This window comes from Bos javanicus, chromosome 11 (assembly GCF_032452875.1).
Source record: "Bos javanicus breed banteng chromosome 11, ARS-OSU_banteng_1.0, whole genome shotgun sequence".
NCBI lineage: Eukaryota > Metazoa > Chordata > Mammalia > Artiodactyla > Bovidae > Bos > Bos javanicus.
In genome coordinates, this window is record NC_083878.1 from 19,565,753 (window position 1) to 19,590,695 (window position 24,943).

General features: G+C 37.0%; 1 protein-coding gene across 4 annotated transcripts in view; it reads right to left on the reverse strand.

Moving 5' to 3' along the window:
• Positions 1–24,943, reverse strand: part of HEATR5B (HEAT repeat containing 5B) — a 102,555-nt gene continuing 77,612 nt past the window's right edge. For 3 of the 4 annotated variants that reach the window (XM_061432072.1, XM_061432073.1, XM_061432075.1), the window contains 9 exons: positions 21,480–21,717; positions 20,114–20,368; positions 17,896–18,023; positions 15,475–15,619; positions 14,713–14,979; positions 13,141–13,365; positions 8,961–9,112; positions 3,416–3,629; positions 1–887 (listed from right to left, as the gene is read on the reverse strand). In XM_061432072.1, coding sequence (XP_061288056.1) covers positions 583–887; positions 3,416–3,629; positions 8,961–9,112; positions 13,141–13,365; positions 14,713–14,979; positions 15,475–15,619; positions 17,896–18,023; positions 20,114–20,368; positions 21,480–21,717 — 1,929 coding nt within the window. In that variant the 3' untranslated portion in view covers positions 1–582. The remainder of the gene's footprint in view (positions 888–3,415; positions 3,630–8,960; positions 9,113–13,140; positions 13,366–14,712; positions 14,980–15,474; positions 15,620–17,895; positions 18,024–20,113; positions 20,369–21,479; positions 21,718–24,943) is intronic. The other variant, XM_061432074.1, reaches the window with a different exon arrangement.

A 24,943-nucleotide genomic window follows, 5' to 3' on the forward strand; every position in this document is an offset into this window, starting at 1 on the left:
TTATTCCATATTTGAATCATTTTAATGGATCTTTAAATGAGAGTTTTCATTCAGTTAACTAAAATATACACAAGCATAATTTAGTAATCTAATATGAAAGCAAGAAGATCTAGCAGAAAGGTAAGGACTTTCTGAGAAATGCTAAGAAAATGTAACTTTATTCTTAATATATACACCATGAAACAGACACTTCACATTATTTTGTTTCTTCAAAATTTAAATTCTGCTTGCTTTTCAGTTAATTTTTTTTGGTAACAGATGCTATTGAATATACCATTTTTTTCCTGACAATAACAACAGGCCGCCCAACTACATGATACAATATTTTGCATTTAATTTAAAAGATTATGGCTTAGTGTTTAAAAAATAAATTAATTAATAAAAGAGAAACATTATTAGGAGAAAAAATGAAAGCACATTCACCACAATAAAAAAAAATCATTCCTTCAAAATTAGAAACCAGTATGAGCATTATTTCACTTACCCTACCTCGGAAGCATATAATTCCTGTGTATAAATAAAGTTGAACCTATAGACTGGAATGATACTGACAATATAAACAAAAATAAATGGAATTGCACATTAAAAGAAACTTGTTTTTAGCTTAATTGTTGGTGCAGAGTGCACGGTTGGGGCTGGCTGCCTGGTGGCCACTTTAGCTTTACTAGCTTGACTTGCTCTAACAGCAGTTTCCAGACGTACTTTCAGCTCAGGAGCTGCTCCCATTACTGTCTTGAAAGCGTGTGGATACAGAGGTCCAATATGCATTAAATTCTGGAGTGCAAACTCATGGAGATCTTTGGAAGCTGTGCTTGCTGAGGCAAAAGAATTTTCATCCAGCAGGTAAGAGATCAAAGTGGGAACTAAAAGAGCAAGTAATTGGACTCCTGCAAATAACAAAGATAAAGTCTGAAGATGCTCATGAATCTGAAAATTACAGTAAACCTTTATTTAACCCTAGGCAATTACCACAGTAGTCTGAATTATAATAAAACACAAGTAAATGTGCCCAATCTATTTTAGACCTCAATAATTATTCATTATTAATATTGAATATTTATTAATTCTCCAAGCCACGTTAGCATAGGAAATCAGGTTTGATTTCCTGTTAAGACTGTATATTTTGCATTTATACTAATTGTTTTATTTTAAAAAATACTGGCTAAAAGGTAAAAATGAAGAATTTTACAAAGGCCACTGGTAAAATGTATTTTGAGAATAAAATTGTGAAAATTCCAAGGGTATTCCAGAATAGGAAGGTTGGAAGTTTAATGCAACAAGGAACAGAAACCTGAAGCATTAATTAGGAGGAAGAAACCATCAAAGCATGAGCTAATGTATACATTAATGTGATGACAACCATTTCCCTTTGGTTTGTGCACGGCAGTTAGCCTCAGATTTAGTATTAATTTTCAAAAAGTGACGACTGCCTATTCTACCTCTTGGAAGTCTTACTATAGTACAAAACATCTGAGTAAAGCAGTCCTTTAAAAAATGAAATCATTGTGGTGCTTACTGTTGATATAGCCCATTAATACTAAATACTAGAAACTGGTTTGAGAATTGAAGCTACATTGCCTCAGTTATTTCATACTTTAAATTAATTGGCTCTTACATGGAAAATTAAAGGGTTATTTATTAAATGAACCTTGTTAAATCTAACTATTAAACTATATTTAATTTCATGAATAATACATGAATATATTCTTGCTGTTAAAAGAATTCAAACAATAGAGAATTATTTGAAAAAGTATAAGACTCTCTTCCCTACCTAAATTAGAACACCTGTTCAGGAATTGATCCCAAGAGTCAACTCAAGTCAGACATAATTTAATACTAACTATGCAAAAGTCAATAAGCTCAATGTTGAGATTATGAAATGAATAAGATTTAGTCTGTATGTTTATGGAATTTACACTGAGTAAAATACAAATAAAGACAAAATTATGTTGAGTCACCAAACATGGACCATGATGTCAGCCATAACATTTCTATCCAAATAATCTGTTAACATCTAGTTTCAACTAAACTTATAAGCTCCTCCCAAACAGCTCTTCTTCCTGAACTTTTCAATTTTAAGACGGCTTCCATGCTTCTTCCAAGTTACACCGTAATATTTGGCTCTTCTCTTTCTCTTGTCCCTATAACCTATACTCATCAAGTCAGATAAATTTTTTTTCCACAATCACTTCTATACTCTTCTCTTCCACTGCAGTAATTCTGGATTATCATTTTATAGGGAACTTATCAGCAATAGCTTTTTTAAAATCTCCACTACCTTTCTAACATCTGTGAAATTCTTTCAAGAGAAGAGGAAAAATTTTATGATAGAAAAACTGATGCAATTTTTACCCAGAGAATAATCTGGCAATATATATTAAAAGTCTTAAAAATGTGCCTTCTTTTCAACCCAATAATTTCACTTAAAAAAATTATCTGATAGAAGTAACACACAGGAGGAGATGGCCCTTCATCTTTTAAACTCTGTTTTGGACTATGGGGGTAAATGATCATGGGCCTGGCAAGGCATTTAAGAACATCCGTCCCACTGCTACCACCATTTGTGAAAAATGGAAGGTTCCACTAATCAGATACCACATTTCAGAGTTCTGTTAAGACCCCAGAGGAATGACTCTAGTTATACTGTTAAATTCTACTTCTACTGTTTTTTATTCTGTTAATGCAAATTTACTTCATTTAAAAAAAACATAGAATGATCACAGATAATAAAACGTCAATTTTAAAAAAAAATAAGTGTGCAAAGATATCTGTATAAGAACATTCGTTTCAATTATTGATGATCTTAAAAAACTGGAAACAGCTTAAGAATTCAATCATAAGGTACTAGTTTAAAAAGTACAGTCTTTCTGTAACGATTAGAAGTCATATTTTTGAAGATAAATTTTAGATTGTGATGAAATCTAAGCTTAGGGAACAAAGAGGAGTAAGTATTAAGTTGCATAAGTCTCTGGTTAAATGGATGTATATGGTAGTTTTTCATTAAATTAAAAAACAATAATTTTAAATTCTGTAGTATTTTAATACTGATGTTTAGCATGAATACTAATCTGGTCCTATTTATTAAAAAGCTTTTATATATCTCTTACAAATACCAAAATGTGTTATTCTTAAAAATATATTAAACAGCCATATTTTCCCTAGTTCTTAAAAAGTACCTTCCTAGAAGAAAAGATCCATGGGTTGAAATGCATCCGTAATTCATTTTAAACTCTTGCTCTTAAATATAAATCAATTCAATTTTGTTAGCAACATAGGCAAAAACATTAAGCTTTGACATAGTAACAACCTTTAGAAAATTTACTGCTGCAATGGCCTTTTGCAAGTAGCAAATAAGATTAATATGTAATACAAATCTTCATTTTAGACTAGTGGCTTTTTAGAGGAAAATACTTACTGTTCTGTTCTTCCCCAAGAGCAACCAATGTTTCAAGAACTTTGATTCCTTCTTGAACAGCTAAGAGTTCTGTACTACTGCCTGGTCTGTTTCTTTCAACAGCTTTTAGCTTTTCAACTACTATTGGAGCTAAGGAATGGATATAAGGAGTTGAAAGGGCCCGATTTGAATGTTGAAAAACTGAGAGGAGAAGCTGGTAGCATTTGGCTTGAACCTATAAAAGAAAATAATTTTATTAATTTACATGTGTGACAGTTCTTATTTGCTCTACAATCACACTGCATCTTAATATGTATGGAAAACAAGCAATACTGCAGGATGAAAACAGAAATGTGATGAATTAATGTCATTTCTACTTATAGAAATGGAATAATAAAACTTCTAATATGCTAACTAAATAAAACTGAAATTAATCAAACATTCCTTATATGTTAGCTCCCAAATTACCACTGCTTATATAATTTTTATATTTCTTTACTGTGTAAGAAATTAGACAACAGGAATTCTAATTTTTGTTTTTAATTCTTTCTTTAGTTTACAACTGTCCCTCTCACCCTCGTCCAAGGTAAGGAGCAATGACTGCGCTTTGCTGGAGCAGCCGTGAAGAGATACCCCACATCCAAGGTAAGAGAAACCCAAGTAAGACGGTAGGTATTGCAAGAGGGCATCAGAGAGCAAACACACTAAAACCTTACTCACAGAAAACTAGTCAATCTAATCACACTAGGACCACAGCTTTGTCTAACTCAATGAAACTAAGCCATGCCCGTGGGGCAACCCAAGAAGGGCGGGTCATGGTGGAGAGATTTGACAGAATGTGCTCCACTGGAGAAGGGAATGGCAAACCACTTCAGTATTGCCTTGAGAACCCCATGAACAGTATGAAAAGGCAAAATGATAGGATACTGAAAGAGAAACTCCCCAGGTCAGTAGGTGCCCAATATGCTACTGAAGATCAGTGGAGAAATAACTCCAGAAAGAATGAAGGGATGGAGACAAAGCAAAAACAATACCCAGCTGTGGATGTGACTGGTGATAGAAGCAAGGTCCGACACTGTAAAGAGCAATATTGCATAGGAACCTGGAATGTCAGGTCCATGAATCAAGGCAAATTGGAAGTGGTCAAACAAGAGATAGCAAGAGTGAACGTCGACATTCTAGGAATCAGCGAACTCAAATGGACTGGAATGGGTGAATTTAACTCAGATGACCATTATATATACTACTGCGGGCAGGAATCCCTCAGAAGAAATGGAGTAGCCATCATGGTCAACAAAAGAGTCTAAAATGCAGTACTTGGATGCAATCTCAAAAACGACAGAATGATCTCTGTTTGTTTCCAAGGCAAACCATTCAATATCACAGTAATCCAAGTCTATGCCCCAACCAGTAACGCTGAAGAAGCTGAAGTTGAACGGTTCTATGAAGACCTACAAGACCTTTTAGAACTAACACCCAAAAAAGATGTCCTTTTCATTATAGGGGACTGGAATGCAAAAGTAGGAAGTCAAGAAACACGTGGAGTAGCAGGCAAATTTGGCCTTGGAATACGGAATGAAGCAGGGCAAAGACTGATAGAATTTTGCCAAGAAAATGCACTGGTCATAACAAACACCCTCTTCCAACAACACAGGAGAAGACTCTATACATGGACATCACCAGATGGTCAACACAGAAATCAGACTGATTATATTCTTTGCAGCCAAAGATGGAGAAGCTCTATACAGTCAGCAAAAACAAGACCAGGAACTGACTGTGGCTCAGACCATGAACTCCTTATTGCCAAATTCAGACTTAAATTGAAGAAAGTAGGGAAAACCACTAGACCATTCAGGTATGACCTAAATCAAATCCCTTATGATTATACAGTGGAAGTGAGAAACAGATTTAAGGGCCTAGATCTGATAGACAGAGTGCCTGATGAACTATGGAATGAGGTTTGTGACACTGTACAGGAGACAGGGATCAAGACCATCCCCACGGAAAGGAAATGCAAAAAAGCAAAATGGCTGTCTGGGGAGGCCTTCAAATAGCTGTGAAAAGAAGAGAAGCGAAAAACAAAGGAGAAAAGGAAAGATATAAACATCTGAATGCAGAGTTTCAAAGAATAGCAAGAGTTAAGAAAGCCTTCTTCGGCGATCAATGCAAAGAAATAGAGGAAAACAACAGAATGGGAAAGACTAGGGATTTCTTCAAGAAAATCAGAGATACCAAAGGAACATTTCCTGCAAAGATGAGCTCGATAAAGGACAGAAATGGTATGGACCTAACAGAAGCAGAAGATATTAAGAAGAGATGGCAAGAATACACAGAAGAACTATACAAAAAAGAGCTTCACGATCCAGATAATCACGATGGTGTGATCACTGACCTAGAGCCAGACAACCTGGAATATGAAGTCAAGTGGGCCTTAGAAAGCATCACTACGAAAAAGCTAGTAGAGGTGATGGAATTCCAGTTGAGCTATTCCAAATCCTGAAAGATGATGCTGTGAAAGTGCTGCACTCAATACGCCAGCAAATTTGGAAAACTCAGCAGTGGCCACAGGACTGGAAAAGGTCAGTTTTCTTTCCAATCCCAAAGAAAGGCAATGCCAAAGAATGCTCAAACTACCGTACAATTGCACTCATCTCACACGCTAGTAAAGTAATGCTCAAAATTCTCCAAGCCAGGCTTCAGCAATATGTGAACCGTGAACTTCCAGATGTTCAAGCTGGTTTTAGAAAAGGCAGAGGAACCAGAGATCAAATTGCCAACATCCGCTGGATCATCGAAAAAGCAAGAGAGTTCCAGAAAAACATCTATTTCTGCTTTACTGACTATGCCAAAGGCTTTGACTGTGTGGAACACAATAAACTGTGGAAAATTCTTCAAGAGATGAGAATACCAGACCACCTGATCTGCCTCTTGAGAAATTTGTATGCAGGTCTGGAAGCAACAGTTAGAACTGGACATGGAACAACAGACTGGTTCCAAATAGGAAAAGGAGTTCATCAAGGCTGTATATCGTCACCCTGTTTATTTAACTTATATGCAGAGTACATCATGAGAAACGCTGGACTGGAAGAAATACAAGCTGGAGTCAAGATTGCTGGGAGAAATATCAATAACCTCAGATATGCAGATGACACCACCCTTATGGCAGAAAGTGAAGAGGAACTCAAAAGCCTCTTGATGAAAGTGAAAGTGGAGAGTGAAAAAGTTGGCTTAAAGCTCAACATTCAGAAAATGAAGATCATGGCATCCGGTCCCACCACTTCATGGGAAATAGATGGGGAAACAGTGGAAACAGTGTCAGACTTTATTTTTCTGGGCTCCAAAATCACTGCAGATGGTGACTGCAGCCATGAAATTAAAAGACGCTTACTCCTTGGAAGGAAAGTTATGACCAACCCAAATAGCACATTCAAAAGCAGAGACGTTACTTTGCCAACAAAGGTTCGTCTAGTCAAGGCTATGGTTTTTCCTGTGGTCATGTATGGATGTGAGAATTGGACTGTGAAGAAGGCTGAGCGCCGAAGAATTGATGCTTTTGAACTGTAGTGTTGGAGAAGACTCTGGAGAGTCCCTTGGACTCCAAGGAGATCCAACCAGTCCATTCTGAAGGAGATCAGCCCTGGGATTTCTTTGGAAGGAATGATGCTAAAGCTGAAACTCCAGTACTTTGGCCACCTCATGCGAAGAGCTGACTCATTGGAAAAGACTCTGATGCTGGGAGGGATTGGGGGCAGGAGGAGAAGGGACAACAGAGGATGAGATGGCTGGATGGCATCACTGACTCGATGGACATGAGTGTGAGTGAACTCCGGGAGTTGGTGATGGACAGGGAGGCCTAGTGTGCTCGATTCATGGGGTCGCAAAGAGTCGGACACGACTGAGCGACTTATCTGATCTCTCACCTTTTCAGTTCAGTTCAGTCGCTCAGTCGTGTCCGACTCTTTGAGACCCCATGAATCACAGCACGCCAGGCCTCCCTGTCCATCACCAACTCCCGGAGTTCACTCAGACTCACGTCCATCGAGTCAGTGATGCCATCCAGCCATCTCATCCTCTGTCGTCCCCTTCTCCTCCTGCCCCCAATCCCTCCCAGCATCAGAGTCTTTACCAATGAGTCAACTGTTCGCATGAGGTGACCAAAGTATTGGAGTTTCAGCTTTAGCATCAGTCCTTCCAATGAACACCCAGGACTGATCTCCTTTAGGATGGACTGGTTGGATTTCCTTGCAGTCCAAGGGACTCTCAAGAGTCTTCTCCAGCACCACAGTTCAAAAGCATCAATTCTTCGGCATTCAGCCTTCTTCACAGTCCAACTCTCACATCCATACATGACCACAGGAAAAACCACAGCCTTGACTAGATGGACCTTTGTTGGCAAAGTAATATCTCTGCTTTTCGATGTACTAAGTTGGTCATAACTTTCCTTCAAAGGAATAAGAGTCTTTTACTTTCATGGCTGCAGTGATTTTGGAGCCCCCAAAATAAAGTCTGATGCTGTTTCCACTGTTTCCCCATCTATTTCCCATGAAGTGATGGGACCAGATGCCATGAACTTCGTTTTCTGAATGGTGAGATTTAAGTCAACTTTTTCTCTCCCCTCTTTCACTTTCATCAAGATGCTTTTTAGTTCCTCTTCACTTTCTGCCATAAGGGTGGTGTCATCTGCATATCTAAGGTATTGATATTTCTCCTGGCAATCTTGATTCCAACTTGTGCTTCTTCCAGTCCAGCGTTTCTCATGATGTACTCTGCATATAAGTTCCTCTCACCTTAACCTAACATTTTATATGGCTAATATTTGAATGATGTCAAACAAAGCTATAAAATGTATCACACACCTCAATTCCATTTGGATTCTCTGAAAATAAATGCTTAAACCAATTTAAGTGTTCTAGGCTTACAAAGTAGTTCAGTGGCTCCACTTTAGATTAGAAAGACTTCATATTAATAAGAAGCAAAAGAACAAAGAAGAAAGGAAGGTGCATCAACTCATTGATGTAAGGGAACAAAGTGGGAAAAACTGTTTCAGTGCTTCGGTACAAGAGAAGCTACTAAACATCACTGGACAAAAGAAAAATTCCTGGGGAATATTTTAAAAATACACATCTGTGGACCACACATCTGGAGACTCTGATTCAGGAAGACAGTGGTAGATGTTACTAAATTGCTTTTTCTCCTGATGTTCAATAGGTTTAAGAATCATTTGTTTTGATGCTGACACTACAAAACAACAAAACTTATTTTTTAGAAAAACATTTCTTTAATGTCCTTGGTGTGATTAAGTAAACAGTGAAAAAGAGAAACACATAAAGTCTCTACCAGTATATGCCAGGGTTGAGCAAGTATTTTAGATACTGGGGAATTTCTGCATATATAAATTAACATATACATGTCTCTCCTAAGTTTTAACCAGTGACGTTTTCTAGTTTTCTGGAAAATTCATATAACAAATACTTTTCATTTGATGAATCACAAATTTTTAATGAATCCATCTGAAATTTATCTTATAGAGTGGAAGGTTTACTATTATGTTTTAAGTATAACTTACCCACGGGTCACATGAATTTAACGCATTTTTAAATCTGTAAATGCAGCCATTCTGCAGTGACTGAACTCCTATTATTTCACTACCAGCAGACCACAGGAAAAGTGCAATTGCTGTTAGCATGCTTACTTCATCAGGCACAGGCACAGAATCTTCTGAAATAATAGCAGAAAATTAAAGAAAAAAAGAATTTTCTGAAATATATGAATAATGAAATATTTATATATATATAAATATATAGGATTCCCTGGTAGCTCAGCTGATAAAGAATCCACCTGCAATGCAGGAGACCCCGGTTAGATTCCTGAATTGGGACGATCCCCTGGAGAAGGGATAGGCTACCTACCCCAGTATTCATGGGCTTCCCTGGTGGCTCAGATGGTAAAGAACCCACCTGCAATGCGGGAGAGCTGGGTTCGATGTATGGGTTGGAAAGATCCCCTCGAGGACAGCATGGCAACCCACTGTAGTATTCTTGCCTAGAGAATTCCATGGACAGAGGAGCCTTGTGGGTTATAGTCCATGGGGTCGCAAAGAGTCGGACATGACTGAGCGACTAAGCATAGCACATATATAAATGAAAGCATATATAATTATGACATTTAATGTTTATCTTGTTAAAAATCTACCTTAAAAAGCAAAATATTAACTCCTGATAAAGTTAGAATAGTTTTAGTAACATTAATAAAACTAATTAAAGTTTTCCCCTCCAAATATTAATCTGAAAAAAATTCAGGTAATAAAAGTAGGATATAGTTTGTTTAAAATTCAACAAGGGTAAGGGAAAGAAAATAAAATGTAATATTTTGCCATCCACGGAGAGTTTAAGTTTAATTTCCAGGTTTTTGTTTAATTTCTTCTGGTCTGGGTTAGTCTTTTATATGTAATTATTTACAAACATGATTTTTAATAGATATAATGGACATATAATCCAAATGAGTATATATTTAATATCTTTCCTACTGCCGGATAGTTATATTTATCACTTTTGTATTTTCTTTATTATAAAACAGACTGTAATAAATAAACTTGGACAGAAGTTTTTGATCAAGGTCAGAGTATGAGATCTTAAAAGCTCTTCGTATATTTTGCAGAAATGACTCCCTGAAAGTCTTAACTGTTTTAAATTCCCTTTAGCAAAGTATGAAAATGTTCTCCTGGCATCGATTCCACCTGTACATACATTTTTTGTTAAATGAGTTTTACAAGTAAAAATTTGTATTATTTTGTTTTTGTTTTTATTTCTTTGCTTATATAATAATATGGCCAATTTTTTTATATGCTTGGTGGGCATTTCTATTTCTCTCTTACCATTGCCTGTTCTCTCCTCTTTCTTTGTTGTTGTTGTTTAGTTGCTAAATCATGTCCAACTCTTTTGTGACTCAATGGACTGTAGCTCATCAGGCTCCTTGGTCCATAGGATTTCCCAGGCAAGGACACTGGAGTGAGTTGCCATTTCCTTCTTCAGGGCATCTTCCTAACCCAGGGATCTAACCCATATCTCCTGCATTGGCAGGCAGATACTTTACCACTGAACCACCTGAGAAGCTCTTTCTTTCTTATACTGGGTGTTAAATGTTTATAAGATTTTTTTGTACATAAATGATATTAACACTGACATTATTTTCAGTTTTTGATCTTTTTCAGCATTCATTTTGTAAAAAATTTTTTTTTCTAGTTTTATTGAGATTTAATTGAAACACAGTTCAGTTCAGTTAGGTTCAGTTGCTCAGTCGTGTCCGACTCTTTGGGACCCCACGAATCGCAGCACACCAGGCCTCCCTGTCCATCACCAACTCCCGAAATTTACCCAAACTCATGTCCATTGAGTCGGTGACGCCATCCAGCCATCTCATCCTCTGTCATCCCCTTCTCCTCCTGCCCCCAATCCCCTCCCAGCATCAGAGTCTTTTCCAATGAGTCAACTCTTCGCATGAGGTGGCCAAGGTACTGGAGTTTCAGCTTTAGCATCAGTCCTTCCAATGAACACTCAGGACTGGTCTCCTTTAGGATGGACTGGTTGGATCTCCTTGCAGTCCAAGGGACTCTCAAGAGTCTTCTCCAGCACCACACCACAGTTCAAAAGCATCAATTCTTCGGCACTCAGCTTTCTTCACAGTCCAACTCTTACATCCATACATGACCACTGGAAAAACCATAGCCTTGACTAGACGGACCTTTTTCGGCAAAGTAACATCTCTGCTTTTGAGTATGCTATCTAGGTTGGTCATAACTTTCCTTCCAAGGAGTAAGCGTCTTTTAATTTCATGGCTGCAATCACCATCTACAGTGATTTTGGAGCCCCCAAAAATAAAGTCTGACAATGCTTCCTCATCTATTTCCCATGAAGTGATGGGACCAGATGCCATGATCTTAGTTTTCTGAATGTTGAGCTTACAGTACTATATATATATTTAAAATGTACAGCATAATAATTTGACTCACATACATTATGAAATGACTATCAAAATAAGTTTAGCAAACATCCTCCATCTCATATAGATACAAAATTGAAGAAACAGAAAAAATATTTTCCTTCTGATAAGAAACTTTAGGATTTATCACCTACTTTTAATGCATGTCATTTTTCACAGGCTTATGTTAAATTTTATAGTCCAATATGCAGATGGTGATTGCAGCCATGAAATTAAAAGACGCTTACTCCTTGGAAGGAAAGTTATGACCAACCTAGATAGCATATTCAAAAGCAGAGACATTACTTTGCCAACAAAGTTCCATCTAGTCAAGGCTATGGTTTTTCCTGTGGTCATGTATGGATGTTAAAGTTGGACTGTGAAGAAAGCTGAGCACCAAAGAACTGATGCTTTTGAACTGTGGTGTTGGAGAAGACTCTTGAGAGTCCCTTGGACTGCAAGGAGATCCAACCAGTCCATCCTAAAGGAGATCAGTCCTGGGTGTTCATTGGAAGGACTGATCCTAAAGCTGAAACTCCAATACTTTGGCCACCTCATGCGAAGAGTTGACTCATTGGAAAATACTCTGATGCTGGGAGGGGATTGGGGGCAGAACGAGAAGGGGACGACAGAGGATGAGATCACTGGATAGCATCACCAACTCGATGGACATGAGTTTGGGTAAACTCCGGGAGTTGGTGATGGACAGGGAGGCCTGGCGTGCTGCGATTCATGGGGTCGCAAAGAGTCAGACACGACTGAGTGACTGAACTGAACTGATATTGACATTTTCTTCTGTGATATTTACCATTGACTTAAACTTACACAGTTCAATTTTACTGCCCTATCTGTTCATTCTTGGGCCTACTCCACAGTTTTAGATAGTGTGGAAATGTTTTAATAGGCAATATGACAAATTTTTAATTATTCTGTTTTCAATCTTTTCACATTTACAACAGAAGTAACATGAAAGAAAATGTCAAACACTGAAAAAAAATGGACATAAATGTGAATAAGCATTCTCCCCCAAATTAAACACAAACATGAAAAATGCTTATACTTACTAGGCAAACGAGAAATGCAAGTAAAAACAATAAAATAGCATGTTTTACTTACCAGATAATGAAATGTAAAAGTCTGAAATACCATGTATTGGTGGGAATCATGCACTGTTGGTGGTAGTGCAAATTCATAAAACTACTCTGCAGAGTAATTTGGCAATGTCTGATAAAATTAAAATGTGTCATCAATTCCACTTCTAGGGGTATGCTGTAGAAAATCTCATAGCACATGTGCATAATGAATTTATAAGGTTGGTCACTGAGACAATTTTTATAACTAGGAAAAATAAAAAATAGTAAAAATGGCCATTGATAGGGGAACAATTAATAACTGATAAATATAAAATGATAGACAACTACCGAGGAGTTCAGAACAATTTACAATCTAAGAGTTTTATATATACACATTCTTTCTTTGGGGGGGAAACTCCCAAGATGTATGTAACTGGTAAGACAAGGGAAGAACCGAGGTCTGCTGCACTGCCGGCAGATTCTTCACCATTTGAGCTACCCAAGAAACCCAACGCAAGGGCATCGACTGTCAATACTCAAAATCGGAACTAAAAGTTCACATCTAAAAGATGGGACTAAAAACACTTCTCTGAGTTTATTCAGTGTTATATAGCAGTTTTCTGATGAGCTCATTCAGTTAGTCATTAAGGAACAAATATTGCAATAAATTAAAAAAATTAAAACTGACTAGATTACCTGGTTGGGAATATTCTAGGATGCATGCCAGAGTGCTACGAATTAGAGCTGTCCACTGTTTTTGAGTATCCTCAGTTTTGGCCATTGAAAGTGTCACAATACTTTTGATCCCTTGAAGAGCTGCACTGACTGGTGGAGGAACCTGATTATCTGCAGACTTTATTGCTGTGTCTTTCAATATTCTTGCAATTAAAAACAGAATTGTGGGCAAGATTGTCATACATCCTGAAATAAAAACAAATCAGATTATCTTGTACTACTTCAGTTCCTGTATTATAGTTGTTTCAATTGTTTGTATCTTTTTACAACTGACTATGGTTTAATATTACTTCTTTTCCTTGTATTTATACAAAATTTATTGCACTGCTATTACTATAATTCAATGTTTGAAAGATAACAAGGATGTTGCAAGCTATTTCAAAGAAGTCAATATTTTCTTTTCCTAATTTGCCTTGTTTTTTTATATTACTTCTAGTGTTTCACACAGAAGGAAAACTTCTGTCGAATACTTTGAGAAGTAGTTGAGAAACTTGGTGAATCATGTAGCAATTCCAAGACAAGTAATCAATCTCACTGTACTAAGTGAGCATTAGTACTAAGTTAGTCAATGTACTAACCAAGTCAGGAAACTGATAAAAATGCTGATAAATAGGTAAGGCAAACTGAAAAATAGGTAAGGCAAAAAGAAATGAAAGAATCCTAGGATTTGTAGCTGAAAGAACTTTAAGGTAATCAAATTAACCACCCACTTAACGGTTAAGACTCCCTTCTCCACTGGGACATGCCTCCAGTGTAGACTGCCTATGAAGCTTCAATGGAGTAGTGTTTTCATATCTGTAGGCTTGTGCTGAGCTAAAAGATACCTTTATATCTTCTGATACGATATCTATTTCCTAGATACAACAGAGGAAAAGTTTACTTTTCTTATTTTTTTTTTAACGTTTGTTTGGTTTTGTCGGGTCTTAGTTGCAGCATGTGAGATCTTTTAGTTTCAGCATGTAAACTCTCAGTTGCAGCATGAGGGATCTAGTTCCCTGACCGCAAATCAAACCCGCACCCCCTGTACTGAGACCAGGGCCTTAGCCACTAGACCACCAGGGAAGTATCAAGTGCCTACTTTTCTATCCACTAGTTCTTCAAGTATCTGCAGACAGCTATTATATTTTTCAGGTTTAATTTTTTAATTAACAGTTGCTCCTTAAAGTTGGTTGTCACTCTTCTCTGACATGTTTGTCAGTGTGGCTCAAGAGTAGCAACCAGATCAGAAAATAAAGTGCTTAGTAATTTCACTTTATGTCTATTTGCTAACATTCAATGTCTTCTCTCAAGCTGTGGGTCTGTCTCTTTGCTGAAGTTTCTTTGAAATGTACCTGAAAAAGGCATCTAGAGTTTTGGTTTTTTAAATCTTAAGTCTTTATAGGCTCCTAAAGCAAACAAACCCTTTTTAATAAGTCCTACTTTTCCTTTAAGACTTAATAGGAAAATAAATCATCATAGCACTTAAAATCAAAGGCAAGCTCATCTCTGTCTAATACTGTATAATACATTTACAAATAGTGAGCAACACCATACCAGCAGGTGAACAGAGAGACGGTAAGTCGGAGAGTATGGTAACTGTGGCTGCCACCAAACGAGCACTTTCTTCTGACAGTCGAGTTTTAGTGGCTATGTGACTTGGAGAGTCCGACATCTTGGTACTGAGATGTGGCATATGACGTACTAAAATGAACATCAACAGCTCCATAGTTGCAAACACAAGAGATTTTCCAGGAATGAGACCACCACTGTCACCTCCTTCTCCTAATACAGGACAGGACTCTTTTTCCATATCATCCTCATCTTGGGTAAAAGAAAAGTGAAATCCTCAGCAAAAAGGATAACAAACAGTAGAGGTAACAACACAGTAAGTATGTTTAATAAATTCTTTCAAAAGAATTTAGAATTTACAACTAAATGTCTAACTGATGCAATGTCTTTCTCAGAATAATTCTCTGCCTTATAATTGTTTATTGACCTCTCCTTAAATGTAACAATTCATTTTCTACTTTACTTTACTAAAAATAATATTTTTATTAGGTATTTTTAATAGGTATGTATTTCATAATAGGAGTAACACATATGCTAGGCTTGAAACACATGAAGTTAACACTTTTGTACGTGAAAATGGTTGAATATGAGCAATTTCATTTGAGTCATTCTAATGAAAGTAAAATCAACTGCAATCTTTTAAATGTATGGTTAAATTTTTTCATTAAAAACTTCCTGACATTAATATTCAAAAAATTAGAATATAAATAAATCTACTTTAAAGTTAGTGTGAGTTCTTGTGCTTACTTAGTGTGTTTCTTTTTTCTTGCAAATAATCCTGAGCAGCTCTTACTATCTGTTGTACAACTCCAGTCACCAGCAGCTGGACAGACGGTGGATTCCAGGTCAACAGGAGGCGGTGTAAAACACTCAGTAACTCAACACCAATCAGCTATTATAAATTAATAGAGAGAAATTAAATTAATTTAAAGGATATATTTATATTATTAAATCTAGGAAAATATACATATAAAAATACATAGATTTGGTAGCTAAAGTTAATACATAAAATATGCAGCAAATATTATAATAATCTTGAAAAATGGTCATATTTTATCCCAACGTATTTTCAGTCAAAAATTACTTCATTACATATTTAAATGATTTTTCCATTTAAAATATTTCTTTTCTCTTTTGGACTAAACAGCATTGCTAGTGTTTAATGTCACTAAAATTTATGATTTCTAATCCGAGTATTCAAGAGTAGTCCACCAGAAATTCTAGGCAGGCTGGCAAGTTGCTCCAAGATTCGTCTCAGAACTATTACAAACTTAAACCACTCACTATTCACTTAGGCTTCTCACAATCTTCCACATCAACCCCATCCAATGAACCTACCTCAAATTTCAAAGAGGGAGAAAAAAAATTAAATTGCAACCAAAGCCACCTTTACCTCTTTCTTTAAGATCAAGATCAGCCCCTTGTCCGAGGCTGATAATTTTTTTCTCACATGCTTCCATGCCATCCTCTTTGACTTCCCAAGGATTCGTCAAGGACCTCAATTACACCCCATGTATCATAGATAAACTAAGCTAAGCTTCTCTTCCCCAATATAAGTAGTTGCTCAAGACTTTCCTATCTAATTTCCCTCCATGCCTCAGAAAACCCTCACATCCTTCCATCTGCCCCCATGATCTGTTCTGTCTCTGTCCTGATGGAAAGATGCCACTCCCTTCACCCCCTCATTCACTCCTCAAAACTTCTCTAATCTGGCGCCATTCACCTGAGAAAATGCTCTGCCTGAGGCCACCAATAACCTCCTGGGACTCTCTTCTGTCCTGACTCACTGGGTTCTGTTCCTCTGAGACTTGTCTGTCCTTGACAATCTCTCTTGTCTTTGGTAACTCTGTTCTCTTTAGTTCTCCTACCTCTCCAGTAGTCTCCACTGCTGATTAATTTCCCTCATCTCCACCCTTATTTGTTATTTATCCCTAAAGTTCCAGTCTTGGCCCTGTTTCCTTCTCTTTTATTCAGTTTTCTGAGGCCAGTGAACTCACTGTCTCTCTGGAATTATGAAAACAGCCTTGTAATTGACCTCCTTTCTCCCTTCTCATGTCTTAAAAATTAACCACTATAGAACTGATGGAGAGGTCAAATTTATGTCTATTGTGGTTATGAAATACACATTTAACCATGTCGTTTAATCTACTGCACTTACAGTCAATTATTTCCATTTTAACATAATATGTCACACACCTTCATTCACAGATTAAACTTTATTGGTTTGACTATTTGAAAACAACCCTCAAGTTTCTTGTGGTAATGTGCAGTCTAGCTGAGGCCCAGCTTTAAGCTACAAGGCTGGAGTACAAGATGAGTTCATCAGTAAGTGACGCTTATAATCACACACCACATACTTCATTTTGTTTCATGTGGGTTTTTTTCTTTTTTATTGAGCAAATATCATGTACAAAACTAATTTTAAGAGAACACAATAATAAGAACTTTGTTTTTTTTATCTTTTTGTGTTTTATAGAAGATTATCCCAAGAGGTACTATTTGGTAGTGATGGTGTCCAAAGAATGATTATTATGAAGATAAAAGACTTCCTAATTAAAACAAACAAACAAATCCAGTGGAAACTTGGTTCTGTAACATGAATAAAATCCTCTAAAAATTCCATACAAAAAATTAGAAAACACAATTCATTAAACTTCTTAAATGAATACTTGAGCCAGTGCAAAAACCTTATTAAATGAGATCAAGTTCAATCAAACATTTAAAAGTGACATAATTTATTTGGATTTTCCAGGCAAGAATACTGGAGTGGTTTGCCATTTCCTACTCCAGGGGATCTTTCCAACCCAGGGATCAAACCTGGGTCTCCCGCATTACAGCAGACTCTTTACTGAATGAGCCAACAGGAAATCCCAAATTTATTAATAGCCTTATGAATTAACTCAGCCCTTTACTAGCAGAACCATTAACTGGGACTGAGGGGATCCTTTACATTTTTAGTTATATCTGATTGCTGATGAACTCATCAAAGAAGGTATAGTGATGATCTCTAGTCCAGCATGTCTGGTCATCCAACATTCAATATAAGGTCTTAGATGAAGCCCAAATCCTGAACACTTATTATATAATATGTATCTCATATGTGAGAAAATTACCTTAAAATATGATGAATACAAAGCATTAATTATCTATTATAGAAATATACTGCACCTGATCTTCTGCAATATGGATTCGGGCATAAGGAGAATCTAGCAAGGTGTGCAAGGCCTGTAGACAAGCTGTAACATGTTCAACAGGTTCCTCAGGTCTTGGGGAACAAAGGAACTGTATACTCACACCTGTAATATACAAAATTAACACACAGGTTTCTTAATATAAAACACTTTGTTGCTTTGACACCATTTTTTTTTCTTTTACCTACTTATTTTACAGCTTACTTTAACATGTATTTATTAATGCCTTAAAGTGAGTTCAAAATGATTGTCAAAATAAGTAGCCAAAAAAAAAAAAAATAAGTAGCCAAACTTAACATATGTTGTAGCCTTGGAATGAGACAAACAGTCACATTGGAAGCAAGTGAGGGAGTTCCAAAGTCACCAGGTTGATTAAGAAGCTACTTAAAGACATTTAAAAATAATACATTAAGAATAAATTTATGAAAATTATAAGATTATGATAAATGATTGCAAATTCTTAAATGTTACAGGAGAATCTACACAGCAATTATAAATAACAATTACTCAAATTTGCTTTAACTTTACATTTATATTTATATGCATATATACATTTATATATGTGTATATATGTATAAATTTATACCTATATACACAATTTATGTATATATTACATGTATAATGTAAATATAAATTTATATTTCCTCATAGAGTAATTTAAGTGTCAAGTAAAAAGAAAACATATAAAAAAAAGTTTAACTTTTTCCTTGAAAATTATTCAGTATTGCTCTGTGAGTGAATATGATAGAGAATTTTTAAGGAGTAATTTAATAATTAAATTTTTCTATTAAAAATTCAGTTAATTAAGAAAATGTGCTAAAAAAAAAACACCTCTTTTTACTATTTCTTATCTGAACTATACTGTAAAATTTTTTTCCATAGCATTAAAATGAAAGATATGAAGGAGTTCAAAACATGCTGCACCAAAATATACCTTCTTGGCTGAACACATTTGAGAAATAGCAGATGCAGGCAGGGCTCTTTGACCCCCTTTCTACCCAAAAGCAGGTCATAAAATTTCTCATTAGAAAGATGCCCTCCCTGTATCAGGCAAAGAATATTTTTACTCCTTGAGACTGGGAGTTGATGTTGAAATAGACCGATCAGAACAAACCTACTAAAATAAGCCTGATCTTCTACTGTTGCTGTTTAGTGGCTAAGCTGTGTCTGACTCTTGTGACCCCATGGACTGTAGCCCACCAGGCTCCACTGTCCATGGAATTTCCCAGGCAAGAATACTGGTGTGGGTTGCCATTTCTTTCCCCAGGGGATCTTCCCAGACCAGGAATCGAACTTGCATCTCCTGCATTGGCAAGCAGATTCTTTGTTGCTGAGCTATCAAGGAAGCCCCGATTTTCCATTTGTTTCCCCCATATACTTTTTAGTTCCTGCACAACTTATCATCCCTGGCCCCAGCCCTTTGTCTTATCAGATCCCCACAACTTATTCTTGTTCGTGTAAAACTGTATACAATCTTTAAGACCTAAAAGTTTCTTCAGGTCTTCATTTTCCTCCTATGTACATGTAAAAGTTTTAAATCCATTATATTCAAAAGCAGAGACATTACTTTGCCAACAAAGGTTCGTCTAGTCAAGGCTATGGTTTTTCCTGTGGTCATTGTATGGATGTGAGAGTTGGACTGTGAAGAAGGCTGAATGCCGAAGAATTGATGCTTTTGAACTGTGGTGTTGGAGAAGACTCTTGAGAGTCCCTTGGACTGCAAGGAGATCCAACCAGTCCATTCTGAAGGAGATCAGCCCTGGGATTTCTTTGGAAGGAATGATGCTGAAGCTGAAACTCCAGTACTTTGGCCACCTCATGAGAAGAGTTGACTCACTGGAAAAGACTCTGATGCTGGGAGGGATTGGGGGCAGAAGGAGAAGGGGACGACAGAGGATGAGATGGCTGGATGGCATCACCGACTCGATGGACGTGAGTCTGAGTGAACTCCGGGAGTTGGTGATGGACAGGGAGGCCTGGCGTGCTGCGATTCATGGGGTCGCAAAGAGTCAGACACGACTGAGCGACTGATCTGATCTGATCTGATAGGCTTTTCTCCTATTAATGTGTCTTATATCAGTTTAATTCTTAAGCCAGTCACAGAACCTAAATGGTAGAAAGCAGTTTTTTCTCCCTTACAGATAAACATTTTCAGAAGTAATATATCTTGAGATACATTAAGATGGCTCACTTACCTAAAATCAGATGCATTCTGTCTTTGTTAATTTCTGCCAAAGATTTAGCACTAGGTATTGCTCCTGATGCTTGGCTTAAATTGACCGGTATGGAACGTTTTTGTAAAGCGGATATTGCTGCTGCTTCTGCTGACTCTGAACATGTAAATCCTGTGCTGTTTAACCAAAGTGCCACTGCGTGGAGAATTGGGGCCCAGGAATTCCGATAGTGCAGTCTAGCCGTATCAATAGTCTCAGGAGTATAAAATGCCCCACCTATAAAACAATCAAATCAATGAAAAACATTACTTCTATTATACATATTCACTCATTTATGAACAACTTCCTTTAAAAATACCTGGTACATACTGGCTTAGTCCATTTGACCTGCTTTAAGAAAATACCACAGACTGAGTGGCTACACAACAGAAATTCATTTCTCATGGTTCTGGAGGCTGTAAGTCGAGATCAAGATGCCAGCATGGTTGGGTGAGGGCCTTCTTCCTGACTGACAGCCTGTACCTTCTTGCTTTCTTCACAAGGTGGAAGGTAGAAAGGGTTGGGGGCTCTGTGGGTTCTCTTTTACAAGGGGACTACTCCCGTTCCTAGGGACTCCACCCTCATGACCAAAGCACCTCCCAAAGGACCCATACCTCTTAACACCATCACAAGAGGGATTAGGTTTCAACATAAACATTCTGAGGTGATACAAATATTCAGATCACAGCACACATAAAAGAGGAATCTGGCCAAAGAGTTTCTCCCAAGGGTCTCTAAAACTGACATCATTCCTACAACTGCTGACCTGGAGTGCCTATCACTTCCTTGTGATTTATGCCAGCATTTCCAGCCTTTCCTCTGCAAGTGCCCACGCCTCTGAGTGCCTTCTACCTTGCCCCACCCATGGTCACAGGCTTCCTCTTCACTGTCACCAGCAGCTCTTAAAACCCTCATCACCTTTCCTTTCTCTTATAGCCAGCGAACTCTGTCTCTTCTTTTTTTCCCCCCACTCTTTTGCAAATTCTTCCCTTCTTCCTGCTTTCACTATCAAACTGAGGACTTCACATCTGCCCTGGCACACACACAGTGACCAACACGGCGGTATACCTCATCATGATTACGCATAATAACTCCTTACGCAGTTATTTAGAGTACCCCAGCTCAGATGGTTATTACTGTAACACTGAGAACATTTTTGCCTGGGCTGACAAGTAAAGTTTAATGCCGTATCTGAATTTATAAATTCAGTACGGACAGAATATCAAGTTTAAGTCCACAGAAATTTAAGATGTTATTATTACTATTGTGGCCAGTCTCCACCAATTCCATTTTGTTTAATTACTACTTTGAACCCCATTAAAAGCAAAACTCTGAACGCAGTACTTACCATCTGGAGGGAGTTGACTAGCGAATTCAGCTGGTAAAGTTAAAAGCGCGTAGTCTTTTAATGCTGCCAACCACAGGCGACTAAGTATTGGCAGTTCAGGCTGTACGAGTGTTATTAAACTATCTGGTGGTAGTTCATCTATGGTACTGTCATCATCATCATCGTCATCAGTATTTTTAACTGCTCTTTTTGGTTTTGACTCTGCTTCTTTTTTAATATTCATAGCAACCACATAGACCTAGTAAGATATTCAGGAGGAGAAAAGAACAAGATATAATATTAAGAAATGACATATCCTAAGCTGTTATGATTATACGGAGAAGAAAACGGCAACCCCACTCCAGTATTTTTGCCTGGGAAATCCCATGGACAGAGGAGTGTGGCAGGCCATCAGCCATGGGGTCGCAAGAGTCGGAAGTGACTTAGCGACTAAACCACCACCACTATGATTATACAGCTGAATCATCACAAGTAACCAAGTACTATTAGTAGAAAGTATGCAACTTCAGACTTTCCTGATATCCTCAAAAGAATAATCCCACGTATTTTGGAGGCAATCTTTTTTTTTTTTATATAATAGATCTGACTACTACTCTCACAGCACATTCCTTGATTTTTTCTGGCTTCTCTTGTTCTACTTTACAAAGCCCCCCTTTATACGAGGTTTTCTTTTTTTTTTTTTTTTTGCCATAGGGTATAACTTCCTGTTTACTGCATTTGCTTTCACAGGCTTATTAGACACAATCAGACGGCATTCAAAGAAAAAGCTAAGGGGTGGGGGAAGAGAAACCACAACCTGGATTTCCACTAATATCCTCCAAAACCCCTTCTTTTAGAGTGCTTAAGTCATATTTAGCAATCTAGTCCTTGTAACAGATAGCTCAGCCAAGAATAAGATAATTTACTGGCTATATATATCTGTATCTTTTCTCTCCACTTTTGTAAACCAAAAGGATATATAATAACAACTTCTGAAAATACAATCTTAAAGAGTCTTTGCCAAAGTTATTTTTGTTTGTATTCTTTTGTAGTTGTACATATATTTTGGCTTTGGCAACCGGCACCTAGCTGAATTATACATCCACGAAAAAGCAAAAAAAAGGGGGGGAGCGGTCAAGGGAGTAAGATTTATTGCACTAGGTATCTTTAGAAAAATGTTTGCCATACACAGCTATTTTCATTGTACATAAGAGGAAGTCTATGTGTCTGAACCAGGGACACTTCTTGATGGTAGGGTCTTATCTCTATCCCTACAACAAGCAGACGGCTACTGTACAGTAATTGACTAAGTTTAGACAATGATGACAGGAAACAATGAATCTTCATTTCTGAGAAGAAGCATTTCTTAACACGGTGGTGGTCTTATATATATCACTTAATTATAGTCGGTTAGTCATACTAACACCTGACAATTTAGAAGCATAAACCATCTAACTTTTGGAATAGGGACTTTGAATCTCAAGTTATAAACATATCATATTCATATTTTTTAGTGCTTTTAAGCTTGCTTTCTTCACTTAGATTTATTATAATGTTGATATTTTAAGAAAATGTCTCGCTCAATAAACACTGTAAGTATACTCAGCCATTCACTCATCAAATTCTTCTTAGGTACCTACTCTTGCCTTGCATTTGCTACTGTGCTTGGATCTGAGGCAACAAAGACAAGTCACATGTGGTTTTCACTGCCATGAACTCACAGACTGATAAAATGACAGAAGGGTGAAAAAAGAGATGGGAGAAGGGACATTTTTTAAAAATTTGTTTTAAATGACCTATCTTCCCATCTCACTACGAGCTGTGACCACATCCACTGCCTGGCACCTAATGAACACTCGTGGTCTGTGTAATCAATGAATCACAGGGAACATGAAGATAAAGAATCTTAATGGACGATGAAAAGGCGAGACACAATTCAAAGAAAAAAGTTCACCTGTTGACAGGCAAAGATGGAAGTAGGGATTCCAGGCAGACAGAGTATCAAGAGCAAGAGCATAAGAGATAGGAAATGGCAAGGCATTCTAAGGAAATTCCCAGTGTTCGGTATGAGACTGAGCATAGAATACAAGGCAGAAGGGAGCTGAAGATTTTACTCTGTTGGTAATGGGCAAGTGAAGTGTCAATGCAGGATTTAAAGGTCAGATGTATGTATTTTTCCTCAACTTTTATTTAAAAAATTATACTGTGGGCCTCCCTGGTGACTCAGTGGTAAAGAATCCACCTGTCAAAGCAGGAGACACTGGTTCAATCCCTCATCTGGAAAGATTCCACATGCCACGGAGCAACCAAGCCCGTGCCCACAACTATTGAAGCCTGCACACTCTAGAGCCTGTGCTCCACAACCAGAGAAACCACTGAGATGAGAAGCCCACGCATCACAACTCGGGAGTAGCCCCCGTTCGCTGCAATGGAAGAAAAGCCTGAGCGATGAAGACTCAGCATGGCCATAAATAAAAATTTTAAAGTACACCATAAAAAGTTTAAAAATGAGTTAATAAAATTACTCATAATCCTAATTTCCAGGTTTTCACATTCCAACTAAGCTGTAATTTTGTTGTACAGAGAATTTTGTATTTAATCTTAACTGTTTATAAAAGGATTTCCATATAAATACTAGTCTTCATAACTATTATTTTTAATAGTGGTAATAGAAGACATTATACACCTAATAGTTTTCCTGTAGTTGACATTTTATATTTTTAAAAATTCTTTTCAGCCCTGGGAATCTTAGAAGATGAGGCATAGTTTCAACGACAAGGTGTTCAGTTCTTCACATTACGAATGTTCCAAACAAACACTTTTGTCAACTTCTCTCTTTTTCATATTTTGAATATTCTTCCCTAGGATAAAATCCCAGAAAGGGAATGACTGGGTCAGGGATTATAAATACTTCCATGGCTCTGAACAGACACTGTCAAATGCTTTCTAAAAGGGGTATATATTTTACATTGCTACCTGCAATATGAAAATATATTTTTTGACTTGTTTTTATAAAAAATTTGGGGTTTATTTTTCTTACGAGAAGGTACACAAGAAATATAGAAAAATCAGATGCACAATAAAGCCAGACACAATCCTACAACCCAGATGTAATACTGTTAACATGCTAGACCCGTTGTATATACATATTCACAGTCTTTTAAACAATAATATGTTTGTCTACAATTTTTAACTCAATTTTCTATTCCTTTAACACCATCATCTTTGGATCAAGAAATACATATATTTCCTTCTCTTTAGAATGATAAACAACATCACAACAAACATCCTCACAACAGAATTTGTGTATATTCTCGATATTCCTTAGGATAAACTGGTAAACCAATGGGTGTGGTTTTAAAAAGTGTTTGGCTATACTATGTTGACCCCTCAACAACATAGGTTTGAACTGTGTGGGTCCACTTATAAGCAGATTTTTTTCAACAGTAAATACTACAGTACTTACTACATGTCTAATAAATAGC